Consider the following 27,744-nt stretch of genomic DNA (forward strand, 5'->3'; position numbering starts at 1 on the left):
ACTCAAATGATAGTATAAACTAAAAATCAAATGAGATAAATGTAATAAAGCATTAATTATTAGATATATGTTTCTATTAAAAAAATATATTTTTATATTAATCATTATAAAGTTTAAATATTAAAGTACATTATCATATTGCAACCTATTTTAAGATTTTTTATTAAATATTATGAACTATTAATTTTAAAATATCAATTTGGACACATATTACTATAATTTAAAAAAAAGAGTATAGATGATTGTACGTAATAAAAGTTGAGCACTAAAGTTTTGAATATATTAGTGATTATTATAGAGGAGCATAATTTTGAAATATGAAATTATTAATAACATATAATTTATATTTTAAATTCAAGATTTAATATTAATATATTACTTAAATAATTATTTTATTCCTAAAGATTATATGTTAATTTCGTATAAGTAATATTGAGGAAATAAAGACCAAATTCTGAAAATTTAAATTTTTTTAATTAAAAGATCTTTTTATTTATAATATGATTAATAATCTAATTTATTAAAATTTAAGATTGAATATTCTATTTTGAAACGAAAAGATAAATATAAATCTAAATTGGAAAAATAAATTTAACCAAATAATAATAATAGGACATAGGGTAGTAGAAGATTGGATGGGCATAAATATCTTAAGAACTAGAATTTTCTATGTTAAGCTGAGATGGGAATCTCGTATCGGTAGATACTATAGAAAAACCAAAATAGAAAAGAAAGGACCCAAGATGAGGAGAGAGAGACAAACCCGAGAAAGAGAGAGAAAGAAGAAAGGAAAAAGTAAAGTGGCTCAACACCAACAAACAACAGTCTCTCTCTCTCTCTCTCTCTCACTTCAATTTGTTTGTCGCCAAAACAAAATTAAAAATTACAGAGGGAACGAAGAAGAAAAAACAACCTGACACGTCACCACCCCCACCGAATTTCGGTTCTAAAAGAAAAATAAACCGATTTCTAACTACATTTCTCTCCTTTCTGGACTTCATTTTTGTGATATTAACTCCACATTTTTCGTCTGCTTTTTTCAATCTTTTCTTTTTTTCCTGTTTCCACGACAGTTGACCTAATATGCCATTCCCTTAGAAAGAAAAGAAATTAAATACAGGTATATAGAGGGATTTGTTTTTCTAAAAGAAAAGGAAAGAAAGAAAATGGGGAATTCATTTGGATGCTCTGCCTCCGGCGAAAGATTAGTATCGGCTGCAAGGGATGGGGATTTCGTAGAAGCAAAGATGCTATTGGATTGCAATCCTTGTCTCGCTAAGTACTCCACTTTTGGCGGTCTTAATTCTCCTCTCCACTTCGCCGCCGCTAAAGGCCACAACGAGGTTCCTTGCTTTTCCTTTTTTTTTTTTTTTTAATAATTTTATCTAAGTGTTTGCTAAAATAAATAATGAAATTTTATGGTTGATTAAATTCTGGTAGATTGTCGCCTTGTTGCTTGAGAATGGAGCTGATGTGAATTCAAGGAATTACTGTGGACAGGTAACCTTACTGGATTCTTCATTTCGATGTAAACTTCGTTTTTCTTTTATTATCTAATTCTCTGTCGGCTACGTGAATTGTTATTTGGTCCAATTCTCTGATTTATTTCTGGAATTTGGAATTGGAAAATCCAAGCTAGGGAGTCATTTGGAATTGGAAAATCAAAGCTAGGGAGTCATTTGGAATTGTGATTAGTGGTAGGCAAATATTGTTTAGAATCAATCTGCTTGCGAAAGCTGGATTTTCATGATTGGACACTGAAACCAAACATATAAAAAGAAAAAAGAAACAAGAAAGTAGTGGATCTTTTCTGGCTACCAATATTCAATCTCATATGATTTCTGTTCTGTTTGAAGACATCATTGATGCAAGCTTGTCGATATGGACACTGGGAAGTTGTACAGACTCTTCTGCTCTTTAGATGCAATGTAAGCTCACTTTTCAGTTTATTCTTAACACCCCAAGTGCTACTTTTTTTCCTTCACTTCAGCATTTTTTTGTCTCTATAGGTTACACGGGCTGATTATCTTAGCGGAAGGACTGCTCTACATTTTGCAGCTGTAAATGGGCATGCAAGATGCATAAGGCTAGTTGTTGCTGACTTTATTCCTAGCTCTCCTTTTGAAGCTACGCATTCTCAGCCAGAAGTGGATCCTGCAGATGCATCCAGTGCGAAGCACAAATTTGACCAATGGTATTAGTTGTTCTAGAAGCATTTATTAATTTATGCTTGAAGGGCACATATATTTGATGTTCCAAGAAGCTGTAATATGTTTGATTTTGTGCTCAAATCAGTGGTCACAGATGTCATGGAATTTTTTATTTAAGTTTTATTTTTTTCCAGTGCACTGTCCAAGTTTGTAAATAAGGCGGCTGATGGTGGTATTACTGCTCTTCATATGGCTGCATTGAATGGATACTTTGACTGTGTACAGCTTTTGCTTGATATTCATGCAAATGTGTCAGCAGTGACATTTCATTATGGAACTACAATGGATTTGATAGGTTTGTGTTTCTACTTGATGCACCACAATTTTGTTTTAAGAATTTTTTTTTTCCATCTTTCTTTTGGGTACTTACATTGTACATATACTTGTAGGAGCTGGAAGCACTCCTTTGCATTATGCTGCTTGTGGGGGAAATTTAAAGTGTTGTCAGGCATGAATACTACAAATTCAAAATGATTTTAGATTTATCTTCTTAATAATCCTAGATTCATCTGTACTTTTTCTAGTGTGTGATGACTGTGTTCCTAATTCCGCAGATCCTTATTGCTAGAGGTGCCAGTCGGATGACATTAAATTGCAATGGGTAAATTGCTTTCGATCTTGCATTTGTATCCTTTTTTCTTTCTTGGTGCAAGTTCTCGGCCATCATGTAAAAAAATGACGTGTCAAATTCATTCATCTTTCCAGGTGGCTGCCAGTTGATGTTGCAAGGATGTGGGGCCGCCATTGGCTTGAACCATTGTTGGCCCCATATTCTGATTCAGTTGTGCCAAGATTTCCTCATTCTAATTTTTTATCATTGCCGCTTTTGAGTGTGCTTAACATAGCAAGGTACTTCTGTAGCTTATTATATTTGAACACATTCACACATTTTATAAGTGCAGATTTATATGGACATATATTTTATTTATTGCACATGTACTTGATGATTTCCATAAGCACGGAGCATGAAGCTGACCTTGTTCTATAAATAAGAAGCTGCTCCCATATATCAAACTTGGTTCTATATATTTCACATCAGCAAATATATAATCCTTATTAGCAAACCTAATCCTGATTTTATGATGCTTGTTTAAAAAATTGCAACTAATTCCATTTAGTTAATAGTAAACATGATATTTTTGCCTTCTGTAGAGAATGTGGGATGCAGTGCTTGACGACCTCCTCTGACGACCCTGATATTTGTGCTGTTTGCCTGGAGAGAGCATGTAATGTAGCTGCTGAAGGTTTGTCCTTCTTTCTCTGTTTTTCTGCTTATTACGTTTTGCCTTGTGTTGCGGTTCACTCACTATTTTTTGGTAGTTTATCAGAGCTGACAAAGAATTTTGCTCTCTTCAATATGGATCACACACTTTACTAATATAATAGAATTTCAAAGTACTGCACTTAGGAGCTTTTTGTTAATTAATACTTTTCAATGCTGCAATTAGATTTACATGACATGATATTGTTTGGTATGATGTCCTGCCTGTAAGGTTCATCCTATTATTATTTCAAAACACAGGTTTGGTGGGCCAATCAGTAAGTTCAGACCATATAATTGAGCCTAAACTTTCATGGATGTATTTGTCTAGCGAATGTTTCAGTAATTCCGGCCATCATAAACATGGAAGCTTTGGAGGTCTTACACGGACAATTATGTTTGGGATGAAAAGAATAGGAACAAAACAGATTTTTGCATATATCTAATTTGGCTAAATAATGGGCCACAGCCTGCTCTCTTTGTGTTTCTCCATGTTAACTTTGGCCCTTCCTTTTTGGGTCCTAGTATCACCTTCAGGTATTTTTATGTCTGTCCATTTGCTGATTATTGTTGCATTTTAGCAATTTATCAGAGAAATATTTTCTTATCTCGCCCTTAATCTTTATCTGACTCTACCTCTAAATAAATGTGCCTCATTCCTATCTATTCTTTGTTCTACTTTCTTTCACAACACCCTCCTCCTCTTATCTCTTTCTTCTTTCTTGGTTGTGGCTAAATGTTGTGGACATAGATTTCTGGATTATTTCATCTTGGTCCTGTAAATTTTCCTTTGAAATGTAAATATATATTTAATTTAATACTTTGAACAGTCCTGATCTCATCAAGTTATCTGAGATTTACAGGCAGCTTTGGACAATTTGTCTAGATCAATGAAATGATTTATTCCATGAGTTTTAAACTCAATTCCTTCATTATAGACAATCATCTAGAACAAAAGGAATGATCCCATCATTAGTCATCAACCTACTATATTCTCTTTTTAACACTCAAGTTTGAACCGACGTAAAACCACAGTTGTATCCAGACATTCCTGAATGTGAAAGAAAATGAGTGCTCAATGTGATGCTTGGCATAGGCTATATGACCTCTTTGTCATCTAAGGTATATATGTTGATGTCCACCTTTTAGTTTACTATGTCCTTTTAGCTGGTACTTTACATGCAGATAATAAACAAATATCATGAGATACTAATTATTCTTATGACTTCTCAAATAAAGGCTGTGAATGATGTCTGCTTTGGCTGAACCCAAGTGGATTGCGGTGTTGTGTTTGAGTAGTTTACAAGAAAGTGAGTGTATAGAAGGGCAAATAGGAAATTTTTTTGTACCACTATATCCTGTAATGCAAGTTCTGAAAGACTGATTAACCTAATTAATTGGTTTGGTTCCAATTTCAAATTGTTCAAACTGTATTATGAGGTTTGGTTAATTGGTGCATGGTTCAGTTACCCGACCATACTTGCCCTTATTTGATGGATGGTTAATTCTTCTCATACACAGGGTGTAGACATGAACTTTGCGTAAGATGTGCACTGTATCTCTGCTCAACAAGCAACATTCCTTCTGAAATGGTAGGCCCGCCTGGCTCCATTCCTTGTCCTCTTTGCAGGCATGCTATTGTATCTTTTGAAAAATTGCCTGGTTCCCCGGCTAAGGAAATCAAACTTCCTTTGTCCCTTGGCCTTTGTACCCCATGCATGCTGCACTCTCGTGATACAGACGGGCAATCTCCAGCATGTGTACCAGAGATTCGAAAGAATCGTGTGGCTTCAGTTTCTTCTGATTTTCTCTGCCCAGTTACTTGTAGCCCCTTTCCTTCCGTTGCAATCCCTTTATGCACCTGCAATGATGGCCCATGTCCATCGTTTGAACCTCGAACTGTAGAAACACAAGATGAGTCTCCTCGCGGTTCACAAGCAACATCTGTAGAACAGGATAAAATTGAAGGTCCAAGACTAGAAAAAACAAGCTGTTCAGGGATGATGTTTTGGGGCAGAAGAAGCTGCAGCAGAGAGCATCAGTGCAATTCAGAGATAAATGCATGACTTTGGGGTTTGGATTCTGGAAATTCAGTATTTCAATTGAGATATGCACGTTTCCAAGGTGGTGTGATATTTGGTCAAACAGGGCTCAAACATTAAAATTTTTCAAAATCCATGTCTGCTTCCAGTTTTTGTTTTGGCCGGCTACATGGTAATGGATTGGGTTTGAGAACATGGCAGTTGACTGCCATTTAGATGTCCTCTTAATATATCTGGTGAGGGTTGTAAAAATTGTATGGGGTGAGGGCGGTTGATAGATTGATTGTAATTGAATGTCATTAAGGATCAAATATCTTTTTTCTTCTCTTTGTCCTGTCATTTAATTACAAGCAATCACGGTGAATGTGTTTGCCGATGCTTCTTTTTCCCATTTCTTCTTTTGCTATATTTTAATTAATTGCTAATTTGTTATGAGGTAGAATTGGTTTAGGAGATCAATCAAGTGCTTGCTTCTATGACTTTCTGTATCTCAAAGTTGTCAAGGCTCAAGATTTAAGGGTATGAACCCTATTAGGATGGAAATCTTTAAGGCTCCCTCAAATATTGAACATGCAATTGCTGAGCTGTGCTGTGCTTAATTCTTCCATTAAGTAATTTTTTAGATGTGCAGACAATGATTAGGTCCTTGGTTCATTTCAGCTCACCTCTATAATTTTAGCTTCATATGGATAATGTAAACACAAAAGTACACAAAAAACTTGGTGGCTGAAAGCTAATCTGCTTTGCATTATTGAAGTAGTGATCATAGTACTGGCGGTATGGCAGTAAATAGAGACCTCTGCTATATGACAGATTCAGAGAATGGGGAAGCTGAAGACAAATCGTTCAGTTCAGGTTTTGTAATAGCTTGCTACACATCATATCAACTGGAGCATAAAACAGCTTTACTATGCTTAATGCTATTATTATTACCATTGCGTCCTGTCCAATACCAACATAGATCCTCCTTAGAAGGAACCCTAAAAACAGGCGGGCTCCACATATCCCAAAACCTAGTAAGTAACAGAGGAGAGAGAGAGGCAGCAACAGTCTCCTACATACATAAAAGCTAGACATCGCAAAGTACAGTACAGTACTTCCTCTGGGAACACCTCTAACAAACCCTAAAAAGGCGCAGCTGTATTTCTGTCGTGGCAATTCATGCTTAGCTCCATGAAGCAGCGCACAGAGTATCAGATGACTATGGGAAACACTCTTTATTATCGTGAAAGACAGCAAAAGAAACGAAATGAAACTCCGGTCTGGAATCGATCATCATCTTCTTCTTGCAGCAGTTTCTCTCTGTGCATTGAAGTAGACAACAGCCACAGGAAGGCCTAATTTATTCTCTTCTGAGAACCCCCTGGTGTTGAAATAGTCTCTTGAAGCCGGTGCTTTCACCGTTTGCCTTCCTTTCTGCTTAAATAGGATGAACACATATCGATGGATGCCTACCACTGGTTTTGGAGTTTCATAGCTCACAATTTCTTTACCTGTTTCGTTCAATCATCAGAACCCCTTAATGTTAGTCTTTAATTAACCAAGGGGTATATGCATGTATTACTTGAAACTTTTAAAACCAGAAAAACTCACCAAAAGAAACATTAGTTGTACCAGGAATGTCAGTGACCATCCTGAAAGGCACATGTATATTAGAGAACTCTTTATGCAATACTGTTAATTTAGAATATATATATTTTTTAATAAGTAGATTCACTGATACGAACCAGTGGAGATGCTCTCTTAAGTTCGGATCACTAGGGCTCGGAGCATCAGGGTCTGTCATGATCTTCAAACACAAGAAAGAAACGCCAACAGAGATCATTATTAGTACTACAAAATAATACGTAATTTCTTAACCATATATATCATTTATACGTATCCAACCTAAAAGAAAAAGAAGAAGCAAGAAAGAAAGAAAATGGGAACACTTACAAGGGTATAAGCAGTCCTCATGTCTTCACCACCAATCTCAACTCTAGGTTTAGAAGTAAGGACAGAAGGCATGAGTTCATGGCCATTAGCTACTTGTTTGTTGGCGTTATAGGTAACAATCAGTTTCACACTTGGGGTGAATATGTCAACAACTTCTCCTACGACTCTCCCTACAGCGAGTGCCTCCATGACTCTTGACATGAAGGTTTAAAAAGAATATCGCAAAACAATTAAGTCGGAGACTAGCTAGGAAATGTTTTGAGGTTTTTGGTTTAAGTAGAGTGTGATAATGCAAGAGCTTTTATAGACAACAAGGATGAAAAGGACTTGCTGTTGGAAGCTTCAACTACTTGGCTACTAGTCACCCGGCAGTATTTAGCCTTGCAAGTGTTCCCTGCTGATTCTCGGGATTTAAAAAAAATTCTTGAATATGTTTAATATAGATAATTGATACATATTCATTAGCTTTAAATAATGAAGTGCATGTCAACATCCTATACTAAGTATAAAACATTTATATCCTATTAGTCGTAGTATATATGCCTAGATAAAAATCTCCGGAATTTAATATGTCTCGTGCTAATTGGATATATAAGTTAGAGTTTGAATTAATGATGTTTTTGGGACACTTATTTTGCCTTCCCACAATCTCATTTTTACAGTTTAGGCTCTTCTTATTTTACTTGAAAATTGCTTTTGCTTCGGAATGAAACTGGATAATTTCTACATCAATCGGAAAATTGTGTCAAAAATGCTAATTATAAAAACTCTTAAAACCTAATTGAATCTAACTAAAAGAATTATTATCATTCCAATATTAAATTTTACTGATAACCGAACTAGAATCAATTAAGGTCATACTATTTTAAATTAATTAGGAATAGTACCATATAATTAGATATGTATTACTATTAATAATCTTCTGCATAAATATAGAATAAACTTATAACTAACTAACTGTAAATTTCTTGTTTTCGTATCCATGGTGGCACACTGTCACCCTAACTAAACCATATTTATGTACCATACACTAGTCCCCTAGCAGCTAGTTAACCATCATTTTCTCCCATGCCCAATCGTTTCTCATATGCTCTCCGTTTCTGTTAGCTAAAAACAGAACTCTTTCCAAACCCACCAGACGATTTTTCTTCTTCAGACGCTCAAACGTTTCACTTTTCTATTATTTTGTTTTGCTCGGTTTCCATTTTGGTCTTTAGTAGTTGATTGAGTTCATATATTATGCATGGTTACTTCAATATAAACGAATATTAAAAAGTAGATTTCAATTTCTCATTAATCAAGTAGTCTACTTTGATTAGTTGAATGCATAATTATATTTCCAGTAACAAATATGTAGAACTAAATGACAATGAATAATTGATTTATACTGAGTCAGAAAAAAAAAAAATAATGAACCAAATGCTATTTATATTTGATTTGGTTATGTTTATTATATTTTTAAAAGCACTAAAAATTTTGTACAATATCCTATTGTTTTTAGATAGCTGAATGAACCGATCAGTAGTCGGTTTTTGCTTCAATTATAAGCTGAAGATCGATTGAAAATGCTTGTACAATATCGAGTGGTCTATTTGTGAAAAATTCTTTTAAAGGAAGCCCACTAAAGATGGTTTACTGAGTCTGTAAATTTTTTATCCCTCTTAAAGATAAATATTTATGTATAATATATATATGGCATCTAACATATGTCAATGACTTATTTGGTTGATGAGAATGAAGAATCATAAACTTTTTCGACTTTAATACAATATCTTGGGGCAAATGGGCATTCAGCTTTTGATTTCTGAGAGAAGAAAAATAGAATTAAAATTGGCGAATGTCCATGAATACAAGAAACACACTTAAATTAGTGCAACTTTAGTCACCAAAAGATTAAAGAAGGAACTTCGAGAGAGTGTGGTCCCTTTTTATCCTGTACAAATTATTTATAACATTATTGACAGTAGTGACTGATTCATGATATTTTGTTTAAGCAAAAGAATAGATATTAATTAAGTAATTGTTCGGTTGTGAATAATATCGTATCAAAACACAATTACATGGTACATAATTTTAATGGTGAATCGAATCAAGATAACAGTAAACAATGAAATGGAACAATGAACCCTCTACAAACTCGACACGTACTGAATTTGAAAAGAATATTGTCTATCATTTTCTGGAAAATCCGTGTAGAGAATTACCTATAAGAGGAAAAAGCATTTTCCTTTTCTCATATTCCTTGACTGACATAACTTACTGCCTCAAATCATTTTCATATCTTATTTAAAATAATAAGAGAAACAGACATTTCCATAAAATGAAGGCAAAAAAGCTGTGTTTGTTTTCTTTAATTTGTTAGATAGTCTTGGAATTTGACACGTTTCTTTATCTTATAGCTCTAGAACGCTCAATCTTTTTGGGTCAAATTAGCCCGTGAGTGATGTGTCATTCTCCTGTAAGTTTACCATCTCCGAAAGCTTTTGTTAAATAAGTCAGAAGTAGCTGATGTGTCGTTCTTCTACACGTTTATCCATTCTCTCTCAACCCTGCAAGTGACAGCACCAGAATATTGGAATTCTATCTTTTTCCGATGCTCCCGAAAGAAATAAAAAACCCACCACTATTATATATCACTGCTCTCCAAGGCCTCAAATAAAAGTACAAATTTTAAAACTAAACTACAAACTTAACTCGCCTATAATATTGTAATTCACTATGAATAAAAGAATTTAAGTTTCATTATTATTTTTATCTTATAATAATCTAGATTGATATAATTTCTTAGAATAATAAAATATTAGTTAATATGGCTACATATTTAATATTTAAATTTGAGAGTTCAGTAAATTATCGAAATTTTACTTGATTCGTTTTGTAGCATATGTTGATTGTAATATGAACTGAACCATTTATTGATATTCATAAAACCTTTAAATATGCAATACAACAAACGATAGTTTAACAACTAATCCTATAAAATAGTAAAATATCTGATACGTACTAAACAACTAAATAAATATCAAGATTCCTAAAGAATAGGTCTAAACAACTGAATGCGTAAGAACAAGTCTTCAATAATAGAAAATATTCTTTAACATCCTCCGTTAAACTAATATCTGCAAAAATCAGTTTAATGAGAATCTAAAATAACATATTGCAAAGAACAAACTCCCAGCATGCTTCTAAGCTTCACAAACACTGCTTCTTTAAGTGGTTTAGTCATGATATCAGCTGCTTGCTCTTCACTCTTGCAAAATACCAAACTTATCATACCATCTTTACAAAGATCACGTAGAAAATGGTATATGATATCAATATGTTTGCTCTTTTCATGTAGAACCGGATTCTTCGAAATTTTAATTGCTGAAACATTATCACAGTAGATAATTGTTGAATCCTTTTGCTGGTTTTGAAGTGTTTCAAGTAACCTTCTCAACCATATAGCTTGACAAGAGCATTAGGCTGCTGCAATAAATTCAGCCTTTGTACTTGAAAAGGTCACAATTTGTTGCTTTCGCGATGACCATGACACAGCTCCACAACTCATCATAAAAACAGAACCAAATGTACTTTTCCTATCATCAACGTCTTCAGCATAGTCATTATCTGAAAAACCAAACAAATTTTCTTTTGCTCATGACTTGTACAAAATTCCATGATTAGTTGTACCTTTCAAATAGCAAAAAATCCTTTTGGCAGCTAAGAGATGATTCTCTGTTGGATTCTTCATATATCGATTAATTAAACTAACACCATGCATGATGTCAGGCATTGTAGAAGTTAGATACATCAAGCTTTCGACAATTTGCTTGTACAAAGTAGCATTTATCTTCCTCCCTCCATCATTTTTCATAAACTTTATCCCAAATTCAATTGGAGTGCTAACTGGATTGCAATCCTTCATTTTGAATCTGTCAAGTATTTCAAGAGCATATTTTTTTTTGTGAAATAAATATTACCAAGAGGTGACTGCACAACTTCAATACCAAGAAAAAAATGCATTAATCCCAAATCTGACATATCAAATTCATTCAACATATTTTTCTTAAAATCAGCAATCATAGCACTATCATTGCCAATGTATATGAGATCATCAATATATAGGCACACAACAAGAATTTTTCCATTATCCCCTAGCTTTGTAAAAAGCGTATGCTCATGGGGACATTTAAGAAAACCATTTTTAGAGAAATAAGCGTCTATACGACTATACCAAGCTCTCGGGGCTTGTTTTAGTTTGTATAATGCCTTTTTCAGTTTGTATACTTGACTTTCGCTGCCTTGTTTCACATAGCCAAGGGGTTGATCAATGTACACCTCTTCTTGCAGCTCACCATGTAAAAATGCCGACTTCACATCCAATTGATATATCTGCCATGAATTAAGAGCAGCTATAGACAATACCAAACAGATAGTGTCAAGTTTTACAACTGGAGCAAACACCTCTTTATAATCCACACCATATTCTTGCTTGTACCCTTTTACAACAAGCCTGGCTTTATACTTGTCAACTTCTCCATCTTTGTTAAGCTTTGTTTTATAAATCCATTTAACACCAATGGATTTCTGCCCTTTCAGAAGCACTAACAATTCCCAAGTGTTGTTTTTCTTTATAGACTTGATTTCCTCGTCCATTGCTTTTTGCCATTTTGTATCTTTGACAGCTTCCTGAAATACAATAGGATCACAATCAACAAATAAAGCAAAGTGGGTGACTGGATCTTCAATTTGGTCAACTCCGGATACTTCATAATCAACCATCCATAAAGGTCTTTTCTGAACACGTCGAGGATTGGTTTCAGCTGCAGTAGGAGATTCTACTACTATTTCTGGAATTTCAGCAACATTTGGAGAAATATTTGTTGAATATTCAGGTACTGAAACTGCTGAACTCTGTTGTTGTAGGCACTCTTCTAATTCTTCACCATTTTCTTCATTAGAAATGAATGGAGAGAGCTTATGTCCGCTCCAATCCCAAGTTCTTTCTTCACAAAAAATGACATCTCTGGTGGTAATAATCTTCTTTGTGAGTGGGTTGAGCACCTTTTATGCTTTGGATGCTTCACTTACACCTAAAAAGACACATTTTTCACCCTTATCATCAAGTTTCTTCCTTCTCTGATCTGATACATGTGCAAATGTTATATAACCGAAAACTTTGAAGTGATCTACTGCTGGTTTGCGTCCACTCCAAGCCTCCTCAGGTGTCATATTTTGAATAGAAAAAGTAGGACTTCTGTTCAACACATGAATGCTCCAGTTTCCTGCTTCAGGCTAGAAATTCTTAGGAATTTTTCCTCTTGTCAGCAAGCTTCTCACCATGTTGAGGATGGTTCTATTTTTCCTCTCCGACACACCATTTTGTTGTGGTGTGTAGGCAACTGTAAGTTCCCTTTGAATACCCTGTGCATCACAAAAGATATCAAATTTTTTTGAGTAATATTCTCCACCATGATCAGTGTGGAGAGTTTTAATGGTTATCTTTGTTTCCTTCTCCACATGAGCCTTAAAGCTTTTAAATGCACCAAAAGCTTCTGATTTCTCCTGCAAAAAATAGACTCATGCCTTTCGAGAATAATTGTCAATGAAAGTAATGAAATATCTTCTACCACAATTTGAAACAGGGTTTATTGGCCCACAAATGTCGGAGTGAACCAGCTCCAACATAGTTTTTTCTTTCCACGACTTTCCTTGAGGAAATTTAGAACGATGTTGCTTGCCAACGACACATTCGTCACAAATTTGAGAAGGAACAATAATAGGAGGAAGACCAGTCACCATATTTTTCTGTTGAAGAGTCCTTAATCAACCAAAATTCAAATGGCCATATTGAAAATACCAAAGCCATGAGGGATCTCTTACTTCAGCTATCAAACAATGTTCAATACTTTCAATTTTCAAAGGAAACAATCTGTTAGAACTCATTTAAATAACAACAATAACTCCTCTACAGGGATCATATATCTCACAAACACCATGTTGAATAGTTATTACATAACCTTTTTCTTGTAATTGACCAACACTTAGCAAATTACTTTTCAAGTCAGGAACATAAAAGACATTGGAAATTGTCTCAATAAAACCATTTTTAGTTCTGATTTTAATACCACCCTTTCCCATTACATTAACAGTAGAGCAATCATCAAAACTCACAGTAGAACGAAATTCTTTATTTAAATAAGAAAAAAAAAAGATTTACTGCCACACATGTGGTTGCTGCACCCTGTATTCATATACCACTTATCTGAGTTATGCTCCTCACTGACTTGAACAGCCATCAACAAGGTTTCTGCTTCATTCTGTTCTGCAAAATGTGATTTCTCTCCTTTTCCTTTATCGTTAGGCAGCTTTGTATAACACTTACAACGATATTGGCCAAATTTATTACATCTAAACATTTCACCTTAGATTTGTCGAATCGTCCTATACTTTGAAATTGTTAATCATCTACTTTGAAATGTTTACTGCCATCTCCATTACTTTGGTTGGCTAGACTCCCTCTTCCTCTACCTCTACCTTTACCCCTTCCTCCAAAATTTGAGGAATGAGTAAAAGTAAAAGCTTTCAAAGCTTGCTCCTCCATAGATGAATTTATGTTCATCTTTTGCTCATGCACCAATAAGGAACTCTGGAGTTCATCAAGGGAAAATGCATCAACGTCTTTGGATTCCTCGATAGCACATATAACATAATCAAATTTGGGTGCTAATGAATGCAATATTTTCTCAACAACAGCAACATCCTCCATCTTCTGACCATGAAAACACATTTTGTTGGCTATCTCCATGGTCTTTGCAAAATAACTAGTGACAGATTTTCCATCCTTCATTTACAAAGTCTCAAAATCCCTTCTCAAGGCTTGAAGCTGTGCACGCTTCATTCTGGAAGAGCCTTGATATTTTTTCTTCATTGAATCCCAAATATCCTTAGAGGCTTCTTTGCCAAGAATAGTTTCAAGGATAGATCGATCAATAGCCTGGAATAAATGATTTTTTGCCTTCAAATCTTTCAACTTCAGCCCCTCCAGCTTTGCTTTTTGAGTTTCTGTGAGTGCCACTTCATTATCAAGTGTTGTTGTACCTGATTCAACAACATGCCAATACTCCTTAGATCTTAAGAAGTTTTCCATGAGCATGCTCCAATAGTCATAATGACCATCAAAACGTGGAATGGCTGGCTGTACAAAATTTTCTGAAGCCATTTGAACACTGTCGTTCAATCTTACTTGCCAGAAAAGATAAGAAAAATAAGGGTGCTCTCGGTTTTTTTTTTAGGTGTGTTTGAACTCTCACAATCTCACTTGCCTTTTTTTTTCTTTTGGCTCTGATACCACTGATACGAACTAAATCATTTATTGATAATCATAAAGCCTTTAAATAGGCAATACAACAAAGGATAGTTTAACAACTAATTCTATAAAATAGCAAAATATCTAATACGTACTAAACAACTAAACAAATATCAAGATTCCTAAAGAATAGGTCTAAATAACTGAATGCATAAGAACAAGTCTTCAATAATAGAAAATATTCTTTAACAGATTGTGTTTTTCTAGAAAATAACTTAATAATTGAATTACTGCCAAATGAAGATATCACAATCTTCTAAAATGGAAAAACCTGTAGAAGTTTAACAGTTGGTCAATGAACTCGAAGATATATCTAGTGATGTGGCCCGGATCACGAATTTAGGCCTAAAGAGGGAGGGGGATCATCTCACTCTTTTGGTACATATTAACCGACAATTATTCGGTATTCCTTTTGTGCTCTCTCTCTATCTATAGAAATATATTAAACTCGAGCATTCTCATTACTCGACCCCTGAGACATCAAAGTCTGTGTATTTCTTTCAGATGCCGATCGTGTGAATTCCACTAAGGTAAACACAAAAATCGTCTACTTATTGATATAAATTGAATAAACTATAATCTCTCAATAGAATGAATTGTGCTTACCACACCTACAACACACAAGCAAGTTAGAAGGTTTTAGTTAGTATAACATTTAGAGCTGAAAGTTGAAGTATGTCTTGCGGTTTTTATAAGGACCGTCTTGGAGTACAAGTCACCAAAAATGTAATGGAGTCATAGTTTATATTTTAAGAGGTTGAGGATGTGGTGTTTGAACTGTATTTCTATTGATATGTCTTTTTTAGTACTCGCAAGTGCACGAACCGTTCCCATAGTAAGGGTAAGTTCACCACAAGGTCGATCTTTCAAGGAACTATGAGGCCACTTATTATAAAGACTAATTATCAACACAAAACAATAAAAATAAATCTAAATACTCTAAATCGTATGTTTGAGAGGATAATGGTCATAAAGTAAAGTAACTAAATAATAAATAAATATGCAATGCAAATGCAAATGCTTATGATCTAAAACTATATGTTAAAAATAGTATTTAATCTAACCATTTACTTAGTAATCTCTTTGTTTTACTTTAAGCCTAAATCTAATGAATGAGATGGTAATGTGCATTTTCCCTAAATCACTCAAGCTAATGATGCAACTTAGGTTTCTTATACCAACATATATTAAAGTAAAGATGATGTTTCTAATACTTTTAAACCTAAAGATTTTCATAACAATTACTATTGTTAAATTAATATGATGGTTAACTAACAATAATAACTGAAACTAATAAAGACATGAAGGTAAAGAAATCATTCATTAAATAAATAAATAACAAGGTTCATACAAAAGTAGAAAGACTAAACTAAACACTTATGAAAACTAGCCTAACATATTTAACCCAATGATCATGGTATTAAATAGAAAGACAAAAAATAAGAAAGTAAAAAGCTCCCTCAAGATCTAGAATTTCTTCAAGTAGTAAGAAGATTGGTCCTCAGTTTTCACTTCTTGAAAAGCTCCTTAGATCCTAAAAGAACAATGAAAACTAAAACTAAAGTGTTTATGGAAAACTGTAGAGAATTATAGAGAGAATAATGGTGGCAGGTGTAGAGAGTAGGTAGGAGAAAACTCCCCTCCTTCTTTCTTCCTCCTCTTTCCTTTTTAGGGTTTTGCAGAGATTTATATAGAGGAGAGTCCTTCTCTAAATAAATCTATCTAGAGATGAGTATACTAATATAAGTCTATCTAATAGATAAGACTTTAAGTATCTTAATCTCCACCAAATACTATCTCATAAATAACTCTTAATATAAATCCTAATAATTATACAAAATGACTAAAATATTCCTTGAGCCTTATAATTAGCAGTCCATGCGTCTTAATCTTGGACCTTGACATGAATATGTCCTTTTAAGCTTCTTTTAGCTCCATATTTTCCTCTTTTTGCTAATATTCCTGAAAATAGACAATTAAGCTTAAGTGAGACAAAAGCACATATTTTCAGAATTTTATATATAGAAATATATCATTAAAGCTCTAAAATACCCTTAAATATCTATACATAAACCGATCAAATATCCCCACACTTAAACCTTTACTTGTCCTCAAGTAAATAGCAACTGAGAATTAATTTTTGCAAAAATCATGAAGAACATCCATACTCAGCTTAAAGATATTATTCAAAAGAATCTCAATAATGCAAAGATCATGCCAATCTAAGAACACTTGAATCATAATAATTTTTTTATAAAAATATAAACTCAATCATTGTTAATCAAAAGACTCAAGCATCCAATCCTTCACATCTATTTCACAACAAATAGTCTAACTCATCTTCAAAGGATATAACTATGATGCATAATCCAAATTATTATACCCCTATTCAAAAAGGCAAAACCTTCATTTAAAAATAAGAGATCAATAGGGATTTATTACTTGCTTTTGAAGTTCTTATACTTTTTTTTTCTTTATACCTCTTGGATTTTAATTTTTGATACTTGGGGTATTTGTTTCTTTCTTGATATATTATGCCTTTTTACGCAAATACAAACATGGGTGATGAATACACCTGGTTACTTAACAAAACATATATCAAGATGCTTTGCATACTCATAATCTTAATTGCCTTTTTTACGCGAAAATCGACATTGGTCATGAAGATCCTCGGTTACTAAGCAACTAAAATTAAACGGAGTAGAATTATATCACTTAGAGCTTTAACTTGCCCATATCATATCTCACAAACTTAGGCAAGCCAATTTAGTAACAAGGAAATAATAACCTAAATCATACACTTCTAATCATACCTATGTCAAATGTTGCGAGACTACTCATCACGTCCATATGCAAAAGATGAACACTTGATCATTTAAGTGCAAATAACTCATAAGTTCACATTTATACATGTTAAAAATTAACTCAAGAGTTCAAGAATCTTAACATAATAGCATTCTTTCATCGACTCTTATATAGAACAATAAGAAAAAGCTGAGTGGAAAAAATTAAAATTTTACAAAAGATTAACCAAAGTTGCTAATTCTCATGGCATATGACGTGTAAAGTTTAATCGAAGAAATATTCTATTTCCATTCCTCCCCCACACTTAAATTTGACATTGTCCTCAATGTTATTATGTATATAAAAATAAAGAACAAAAAGAGAGGAAAAAGATAGAATACTCCCCTGAAATTTTGTAATGCATAGTAAGCCATGAACTTGAATTCCAATCTCCACCATCCAAACCTTAGAAGCACAATTGAACATACATCATTGATAATTATAAAAGGGATAAAGAAATAAAGAATTAAAAATAATAATAAAGAATTAAAAATAATAAATTATCCTAAAAATACTAGAAATATTAAATCCTAAGATAAATTAAAAGGTAGGTCCTAATAAATAAATATGAATTCTAGAATAAAATTTAAAATAAAGTCCTAAATCAATGATATGACTATTTATGTGGAGGAGATGGATATATATTTAATTTTAAAAGAGGGTATTTTAACTAAAAATAATTCATAATCAATCCCAATTTCTTGGATTTAATTATTTTAATTTTTGCTCAAATATTTTTTTTGTGGACGCCCCATGACCACGCCATTAAGGCTGCAGCTGCTTGCCTACACCGCGGCCCGCTGCTCACGCTGCGTGCTTATGCTCGTGTGTGCTGCTTGCTGCCGCTGGCCACGCCGCGGCAAAGACGCAGCTGTGGGCTGCGCGGGCACATGTTGTCTTTGTCGCTGGCTGCTACGGGCCCGTGTGAAAATTCGCTGCCGCAACGTGGCTCGCTCAAATTTTATTTTATTTTATTCTTTTTTTGAGCTTTAATTGCTTCTCATGGAGACATATTGCCTTTTAGGGATCAAATACAAGCCTACAAGATAAACATAAAATAAATTAAAAAAATTAAAAAATTAAAAGAAATAATAATAATAATAACTTAAATGCATAAAAATAAAAATACAATTGCTAAGTTTATTGTCTATAGCTAGACATTCCTGATTATGCTCATGGTGGGCGTTCATCCGTGCACTCCACCTCTTCGTCATAAGCTATTTCCTTCAAGTATGGCTTTATACTTTTAATGCGAACATCTAAAGTGTCACAAAAGGTCTTGTCAATTAAGAATGGAATATCATCATATAATTGTTCATAAATAAGAGAATCTAAATAATTATATGAACACTTATCAATAGTAGATTTAGGAGATAAAGTTAGAGAATCAAACACTTTAAATTTCACAGTTTCTCCTAAAACTGTCATGGTAAGTTTTCTATCATGCACATCAATTACAGTTCTAGTAGTTGCCATAAAAGATCTACTAAGGAGTATGGTTTGCTCTTTATCCCTTGCTGGTGTGTTTTTCATGTCAAGTACTACAAAATCAATTGGAATTATTAACTTACTTACTTGTACTAGCAAGTCTTCCACTATACCTCTAGGATATTTTATCGATCTATCAGCAAATTGTAGAGACGTAGTGGTAGGCTTCAACTCTCCCAAGCCAAGTCGTTCATTCATCGAATAAGGCATCAAGTTGATGCTTGCTCCTAAATCTAACATGGTTTTTGTAGGTTTTTTATCACCTATTGTAATATCAATGGTGAAGCTACTAGGAACCTTCATCTTAAGGGACAATTGATGTTGAAACATTACACTTGCTACTTATACTTTTTCGTTGTTCGCATATCGCCTTTTGTTGGTATTCAACTCTTCAAATTTTTTTGCATGAGCTGGTTTATTCCTGATAACATCTGACAAAGGTAAATTAGTATTAACTTTAGAAAGCATCTCAATACTTTCAAAAAAAAGGAATAAGGAGTCTATAAGGCTGAGATGCCTTATGAAATTCAGGTCCACAAGATGCTTCCTTTTCTTTCTCCTCAAGTCTAAGATTAGGCTTTACTTTTTCTTTCTTTTGCATGCTCTCCTTATTGATTTGCATTAATCTATCATTTTTAGGTGTATCTGCATAAGAAGAAGAATTTCTTTTTTCAGTTTCTATAGCAATATTATCGACAACCTCACCTCTTCTAATAGTAGTAATGGAATTGACTTGTTCAGATTGACTTGAGAGTTCCTCTTTATTGAGCTCTTCAACAATTTGTTCCATTTGAGCTTCTAAACATTTTAGTGAAGTCTCAATGGAATATCTCTTTTTCTTATTCCTCTCCATCCTATCATGAGAAGCCATCATAAATGATTGAAGTGTTTCTTCCAAACTTGGCTTCCTTTGTTCATTAGATCGAAGAGTTTGTTCTTGAACTTGAAAGAAAGGATTGGAGTTCCTTTGGAATTGAGAATATTGATCTTGGTAATGAGGTTGATTTTGATTTCTCAATAATTGTGGTGGGTCTTGATAATTGTATTTTCAAGAAAAATTTGGATGGTATTTCCAACATGTATTATATGTATTGGAAATAAGGGTCATTTATAGGATGCATGGGTTAGTAAGAATCCATCAAATTTGTTTGGTTATACATATTTCCTCTGTAATTATCAAAAGATGAACAAACATTAGCACTATAACCATAAATACCATAAATACCACATACCTCATTATTTGATGAGTTTTTTTTTGTTGAAGTAAGCATATTAACTTGCTTAGTCAATTCAGCCAATTGCATGGCCATCTTACTATTAGCTACCACTTCATTTACTTCTATTCTCTTTGTCCTCACACTCTTTTGTTTAGAATTAGCTCCTAACATCTCAAATATGTCATAAACCTCATCAGGTGTCCTTTTTAACATAGCACCCCCAGCTGCATTATCAACCATACATTGATATTGGTGTGTCAACCCATCATAAAATAATTGGTTAGTTATTGGGAGTGGGAATCCATGGTGTGGGCATTGCAATAAAAGTGATTTGAAGCGATCTCATACTTCATGAAAAGATTCAGCATTCTCTTGATAAAAATTAGAAATCTCACCTCTTAATTCTTTAGTCTTTTGCTGTGAGTAAAATCTACTCATAAACTTTTGATAAATCTCATTCCAATTTCTCAAAAAATTAGGAGGCAAGGTCATTAACCAAGCCTTTGCTCTTTCTTTCAATGAATAAGGGAAACACCTCATTCTTAATTGATCATCATTAAGTCCAGATAATGGGAAAGTATGAACTATTGCATAAAATTCTCTAATGAATGTTAATGCATCCTCACTAGGCATATACCATAAAATGAAAGAAGCATATTAAAATGAATGCTCTTAAGTTCATAATTCCTAGATGTATCACCTAGAACTATGCATGAAGTAGTGTTACCAATTGTAGGCAGTGCATAATCTTTCATAGCCATTCGCCTTTCAGCTCCTACTTCTCTTGGTGGGTTTGCCATGATATCAACTTCTTCTGTTGATTCTTCTTCTAGTTGTTTCCTGCTAAGCATACAAAACAAAAGAAAATTTCATATTAAAAAAAAATTTACAAACAAAACAAAAACACATAAACAAACAAATCACAAAACACAAAACACAAAACAAATAAACAAAACAAAGATACATAAAAAGATAAATCACAAAAACACAAAACAAACTAACAAACACAAGACACTTTTGATAATCAATCAATATAATAAATTTGGACACAGTTCCCCGGCAACGGCGCCAAAAACTTGATTTGTCTTTTTTAGTACTCGCAAGTGCACGAACCGTTCCTATAGTAAAGATAAGTTCACTACGAGGTCGATCTCTCAAGGAACTATGATGCCATTTATTATAAAGACTAATTATCAACACAAAACAATAAAAGTAAATCTAAATACTCTAAATCGTATGTTTGAGAGGATAATGGTCATAAAGTAAAGTAACTAAACAATAAATAAATATGCAATACAAATATAAATGCTTATGATCTAAAACTATATGCTAAAAATAGTATTTAATCTAGCCATTTACTTAGTAATCTACTTGTTTTACTTTAAGCCTAAATCTAATGAATGAGATGGTGATGTGCCTTTTTCCTAAATCACTTAAGCTAATTATGCAACTTAGGTTTCTTATACCAACATAGATTAAAGTAAAGATTATGTTTCTAATACTTTTGAACCTAAAGATTTTCATAACAATTACTATTGCTAAATTAATATGATGGTTAACTAACAATAATAATTGAAACTAATAAAGATATAAAGGTAAAGAAATCATTCATTAAATGAATAAATAACAAGGTTCATACAAAAGTAGAAAGACTAAACTAAACACTTATGAAAACTAGCCTAACATATTTAACCTAATGATCATAGTATTAAATAGAAAGATAAAAAATAAGAAAGTAAAAAGCTTCCTTAAGATCCAGAATTTCTTCAAGTAGGAAGTAGATTGGTCCTCAGTCTCCACTTCTTGAAAAGCTCATTAGATCTTAAAAGAACAATGAAAACTAAAACTAAAGTGTTTATGGAAAACTGTAGAGAATTATAGAGAGAATAATGGTGGCAGGTGTAGAGAGCAGGTAGGAGAAAGCTCCCCTCCTTCTTTCTTCCTCCCCTTTCCTTTTTAGGGTTCTGCAAAGATTTATATAGAGGAGAGTCCTCCTCTAAATAAATCAGAATTCTGCAGAGATTTATATAGAGGAGAGTCATCTTCTAAATAAATCTCTTTAGAGATGAGTATACTAATATAAGTCTATCTAATAGATATGACTTTAAGTATATTAATCTCCATCAAATACTATCTCATAAATAATTCTTAATATAAATCCTAATAATTATACAAAATGACTAAAATATCCCTTGGGCCTTATAATTATACAAAAATACATATTTTCATCATTTTATATATAGAAATATATCATTAAACCTCTAAAATATCATTAAATGTCTATATATAATTTGGACCGATCATTTATATTAGGCGATTTTTATAATATGCGGACTATATCCTTCTAGCGAGTATGCATTAATTACTTTTTATAATTACAAGTTAATTTAAAATTATATTATAATGACTTGATGGCATTTGTTTTTGACTAATATTCAACTTCATACATCTTCCATACAATCTTACATACAAGCATGCTCGATACAGATATGAACAAAACCAGAATAATAATAATCAGGATAACAAGTAGGTGGAAGAAGAAATCACGCTATTGATTTAATGTTTTCTGAATTGATCAAAAAGTTTTTCCTCATAAAATATCTAGTTTTAATTATAGTTGGACTAAGCCCAATAAATCTAATTTCACATTGATTTTGTTTATTGTGAATGAACTGTATATGCTATCCATTTATTTAGTCATTTCTAACTTCCTTCAAAATCATTATAGCATAATGGGTGTAATCCGAGAAAAAATTGATAAGTGATTGTTAATGGAGTTGAAGTTACCAAATCCTAAAGCAGGTATAATCCAACTTAAAACCGGTTTTATTTTCTGAATGTTCATTTAAATGATGTAATGGAGTTATTTATTGCATTTTCAGAATGAGTATTTGACATTTATTTTGAACCCATAACAACTAGACATTCAGTCGTCATTACGTTGAGATGAGTATTAGAAATCTCGTATTGTAGGTAATCGAGACAAGCTTGCAAAGACATATATGTATATATGTAAAACTAACCATGAAAGAAGGCATTTTGACCTAGAAGGCATCTCGATTACTATGGGATTCGTTTGATCGGCCAGTAGATGATTAAATCGAAAGATCTTCAACTTCTGATTTTCTTTACTTCACAAGCATAAACGACTCATACAAGCCCAAAAATAATAAGAGATAACAAACCCAAAAAGAATTGCTAAGGGGCGATAGCATGGGCAGCTATGCTAAGCTAAACCCATTTGTCTGCCAACATATGAACCTGCACGATATAGTATAGTATAACTATAAGATGTCAAGAGGAAAAAGGAGAAGATAATCTTAAATATTTCATAATCGAATTATTCATCCATCTCTATTTTTAATTTTTTTTTTTTAAGCTCAAAATGCTCAGTGTTTCAGTGAAAAAAGAAATGATATGATAACTATTGCTTGATATCTCTACAATTAATAAAGTGTTGTGCCAACCAGACAATTTCCTTAAGTAGAATAGTTCTCCTGCAATGGCAGTCTTCTTTAATCCGACATCATGATTTCTTACCAGCTATCCTCATATCACTTACCACAGCACTCTCGTTTTCGTGCACGGTAAATTTTACCATTCCTACTGAATAATAAAAATGATAATTGGAAATATGTGAACTCTTTTTTTTATCAAAAAAACTGAAGGTATTATAAAACCAAAGTAAAAAAGTAACTTAGTATTTGGGAGATATGTTAAACGCCCAGTTCAAACTTACTCTTTCTCTGTGAAGGGAGAAACAATAAGGAGGGCAGATAATCAATATTTTTCTCCTTTGAGAAAGTAAGAATAAAAATAAATAAAATGTGAATAGAAAATTTGCCACGGGCCCATAATTTTCTGTTTCTCCCTCATTCGGGAAGGGGAAAGATAAACATAAAGAAAAGTGGGAATAACAGATGGAGAATTAATGTTTCCTTTCTTTGGAAAAGTAAGAGTAAGAAAAACCCACCATTTTTATTCCCCCTTTTCTTTCCTTACGTTAATCTTTTACCAAACATAACCTTAATCTAGTTTTAGAGAGGAAAAGGTACAGAAAACAATCGTCTTTCTTCTTTTTTTCTTTCTTCCAGACTTTCATATCTTTCCAAACAAGCCTTATCCTTCCCCTTCTCTTCTTCTCCCAGCCTACTCTTTTCCAAACAATTAGTTAACCTCCCTCAGGCAAAAAGTTTACAAGATAATCTATAACCTTGTTGTACTTTATACTTTATAGGAATACAACAGAGATAAGAATAGGAAAAGAAGTTGCACAAAGAATTAATCTCGAACATAATATTTATAATATCTAAACGTTCGAAGTCAAGCTTATGAATACCATTTATCAAAGTGTCACTGGAAGACGGAAAAGTTCGATATCAATAACACTTGTCGACTGCCCATTTCGACATTTTCTTGCAGCAGATATATAGGGTTGATCAAGCAAGAACATGTCCTTCGCAACAAATTGTTACACCCCTGCAATTCCATAGCAATAACCACTTCTTTTGCAATTCTACAAAAAAAAAAAAAAATAGCATCACAGTTGAACATAAAAGACTCCTAATGATGGAGGACAGCCATAGAATCTGTTTACTGTTTTGAAAGAGGCATAAGATGTAAGTTTGCCGGTGTTTCGTCGAAGCAGTAATGTGATAAATATTGCATGCCAAGAAACTTATAATTTTTCGATAAAATTCTCAGTAATTATTTGTTCCTGTTAAAGTTTATAGTTCCATTCTTCTTTGTTTAAAATAAAAGTGGGATGGGTAGCCATATTTATTATTATTTAATGGAGATAGAAGAATGTAAGGTATCAATTATAATTGAGGATACCTTTAGCCAAATATTTATGAGAAGGAGTTGGGATGCACGAAAACCCTGGAATGTAAATAGTATAGTGTAATTAGTTGAGTTGATTTTTTTAATTTTTTTGAAAACAATAGGTACAGTTGTATTATAATGCAATTAATATGAGATGCTCCTTTTAGCTATATGAAAATTACTTGTACTACTACAAGTTAACAGGCTTTCCTCTTTTTCGTATATTAAACAAAAGGCATGGACTCTTTTTACCTGTCACATGTTCATAGAAATAAAGATATGTATTTCACAGTTTTTTCGTATTTTGAATTAAACTGTGAGTTGGGTAAAGACAAACAATTCAATTCGCACGCCATGATGTTATTCTGGTTGATATTAAAATCAAATCTCTTACAATAATTCCTATTTACAGTTAAATACTGGTAGGACCTCAAGTTTAGGATTAAGTGATTTGGTTAACTCTTATCATATACTTACAAATTTTGAGGATTGCATTGATTATTAGTTCTTAATTTAGGTGTTGCTGCTTTTATATCTAAGCAGTGCGACTCCTTCGTTTGAGGATCAAACCTGAGCCGACAACACAATAAATAAGCAGCTAATTTATTTGGAAAATGTTAAATATTTTACATTATCTTATTATATTTATTATACATTTAAAAAGTAACATCTGATATCTTTATAAAATTATTTACCAATTTTAAAATATTAAAAGACTGATTTATAAAAATATTAAATACTACATCAAATAAACAAAAAGTGACAAAAAAATAGATTTTGAAGTATTCTTTTATTTATTATTCACACAATAAATAAGCTACTTTTTTTTTATGTTTGAAAACAAAATAGAACCAAGAAGTGTTTTTTGTATTTTTCTTAAATTATGTACAATAAAACCTCTCTATCCTCATATACTTGGAACCAAATAAAATTTAAAACTATGACGAGGCTATAATTTAATAGAGGTTTGAGTATTAAAAATTTTCTTTAGACTTTATATCTAATATTATTAGTGAAGTGACAGAAAACAGTGATAATATATATAATTAAAATTTATGAGATAAAATAATACTACAGTAAGATAAAATATAAAATAACATAAATTTTTTAAAATTGTATATATAAATATTAATGTATAGAAAGATATTTTTTTAAAACGGGATTCAAAAGATAATATAATTTATTGTAATAGAAAATATATTTCTATAGTCTAGATTGGAATTATAATTTTTTATTACTATATAAAAGTTTTATTATATCTGGTTGATTATATTTCTCACTTTCATACTTTGTTAATACGGTCACTTATAATAAACTATAGTTAACTAAAAAAAATGTTATGCTTCTCAAAAAAATGATATGTAATTTGGAAAAAAAATATATTCTAAAGTTAAACTATTTTATTTGGAATTTAAATATTCTCGTTAGCTCAATTATTGATGGCCTTACATTTATGGTCTCTTTGTTCCAACGTCCTATTGACAAAGTATTTATATTTTGTCACTAAAGTTTTATTTACCGAGCAGTCATATTAAATGACATTATTATATTATGTAGTATCTTTGAACATAAGTTCCTCCTTAAACACAAGTTTCTACATTGTTCAATAAAAGGATTTGAAAAATAAAAAAGAGAATATAATCGAAAATGATGATAGCAGCAGCAGGGGAGAAAAAGGAATTCACATTCTGGGTTTGCTTGCTGTGAAGGGACAGCTCATCCCTTTGGCCACACACTACGTCTTCTCAAAATCAAATCTGTTTCCTTTAAATCAATAGACAGGACTTTGCTAAACTTATAAAAAGACAAAAACGATCTCATATAAATTTGCAACATACGTACCCCTTCTGCACCCACTCCCAGATACCTACAGACTGCGACTTTGCTTTTAATAATGCCCTTAAAGAAACCAAATCCCACTCTTCGTCTAGGGCCTGTTTCGTAATCTCACCATTTCTACATGAATTTAAGCCATTCTTAATTATGTGCTCTTGGACTTCTGGGTAGGAATTAATTTGGAAGATATTAATATGGGTACCGAGATGGTTTAATTTTCAAGTAGGAAACAATGAGCACCATTAATGTTGTTGCTAGCAGTGGTTTCTTGAATATTAAACAATCTTGGATTCGATTTCAATTCTGGAGGCCTTAAAAAGCATTTGCTGTCCCAATCAGTATTAAAGGTCAAGGACACTGGTCACCCGCACAACTCACGTTTTAGTGTCCCTGTGGCCAGAGAGCTTCAGAACTCCCAGAGTACATATTTCCTTTTTCTTTCTGGGCCACTTCACAAATTCTTTTCATTCGTGATCATTCCCAATCACGTGCATTCTTGGAGCCAAAACTAACCATACCATTGAACATATACGCAAATAAGATATATACGAGTGAACCCAATTCTTTTTTTAAAAAAAAGTTAATAAGCGAAAATAATAAACATATTATGATCTCTGATTTCTTTTAAGAGGAAGAAGAAATCTATGAACTTGGGTTGGAAAGACAAGGTCCATAGAATTTGTATTGTACTACTACCTAATTCATAGAGTAGGTAAAGAATCTCTTTGTGCAACAT

The 27,744-nt window shown here is 32.6% G+C and overlaps 2 protein-coding genes and 1 non-coding gene across 3 annotated transcripts; 2 read left to right on the top strand and 1 right to left on the bottom strand.

Moving 5' to 3' along the window:
* The first annotated feature begins 696 nt into the window (after positions 1-696).
* LOC8258275 (E3 ubiquitin-protein ligase XBAT33) lies at positions 697-5,839 on the top strand. The gene is made up of 10 exons (XM_002510773.4): positions 697-1,343; positions 1,441-1,500; positions 1,857-1,928; positions 2,010-2,194; positions 2,345-2,505; positions 2,600-2,658; positions 2,765-2,811; positions 2,916-3,059; positions 3,363-3,454; positions 4,993-5,839. Exons 1-10 carry the CDS (start codon positions 1,167-1,169, stop codon positions 5,535-5,537), a joined length of 1,542 nt encoding a protein of 513 aa, XP_002510819.1. The 5' UTR covers positions 697-1,166; the 3' UTR covers positions 5,538-5,839.
* A 562-nt stretch (positions 5,840-6,401) lies between these two features.
* On the bottom strand, positions 6,402-7,731 carry LOC8258274 (CEN-like protein 1). The gene is made up of 4 exons (XM_002510772.4): positions 7,449-7,731; positions 7,241-7,302; positions 7,107-7,147; positions 6,402-7,006 (listed from the first exon to the last, which is right to left on the bottom strand). Exons 1-4 carry the CDS (start codon positions 7,647-7,649, stop codon positions 6,789-6,791), a joined length of 522 nt encoding a protein of 173 aa, XP_002510818.2. The 5' UTR covers positions 7,650-7,731; the 3' UTR covers positions 6,402-6,788.
* Positions 7,732-20,646: 12,915 nt separating this feature from the next.
* On the top strand, positions 20,647-20,754 carry LOC112536605. The gene has a single exon (XR_003080593.1). It is a non-coding gene; the product is annotated as a small nucleolar RNA R71 (small nucleolar RNA).
* The last annotated feature ends 6,990 nt before the right edge of the window (positions 20,755-27,744 follow it).

This window comes from Ricinus communis, chromosome 4 (assembly GCF_019578655.1).
Source record: "Ricinus communis isolate WT05 ecotype wild-type chromosome 4, ASM1957865v1, whole genome shotgun sequence".
NCBI lineage: Eukaryota > Viridiplantae > Streptophyta > Magnoliopsida > Malpighiales > Euphorbiaceae > Ricinus > Ricinus communis.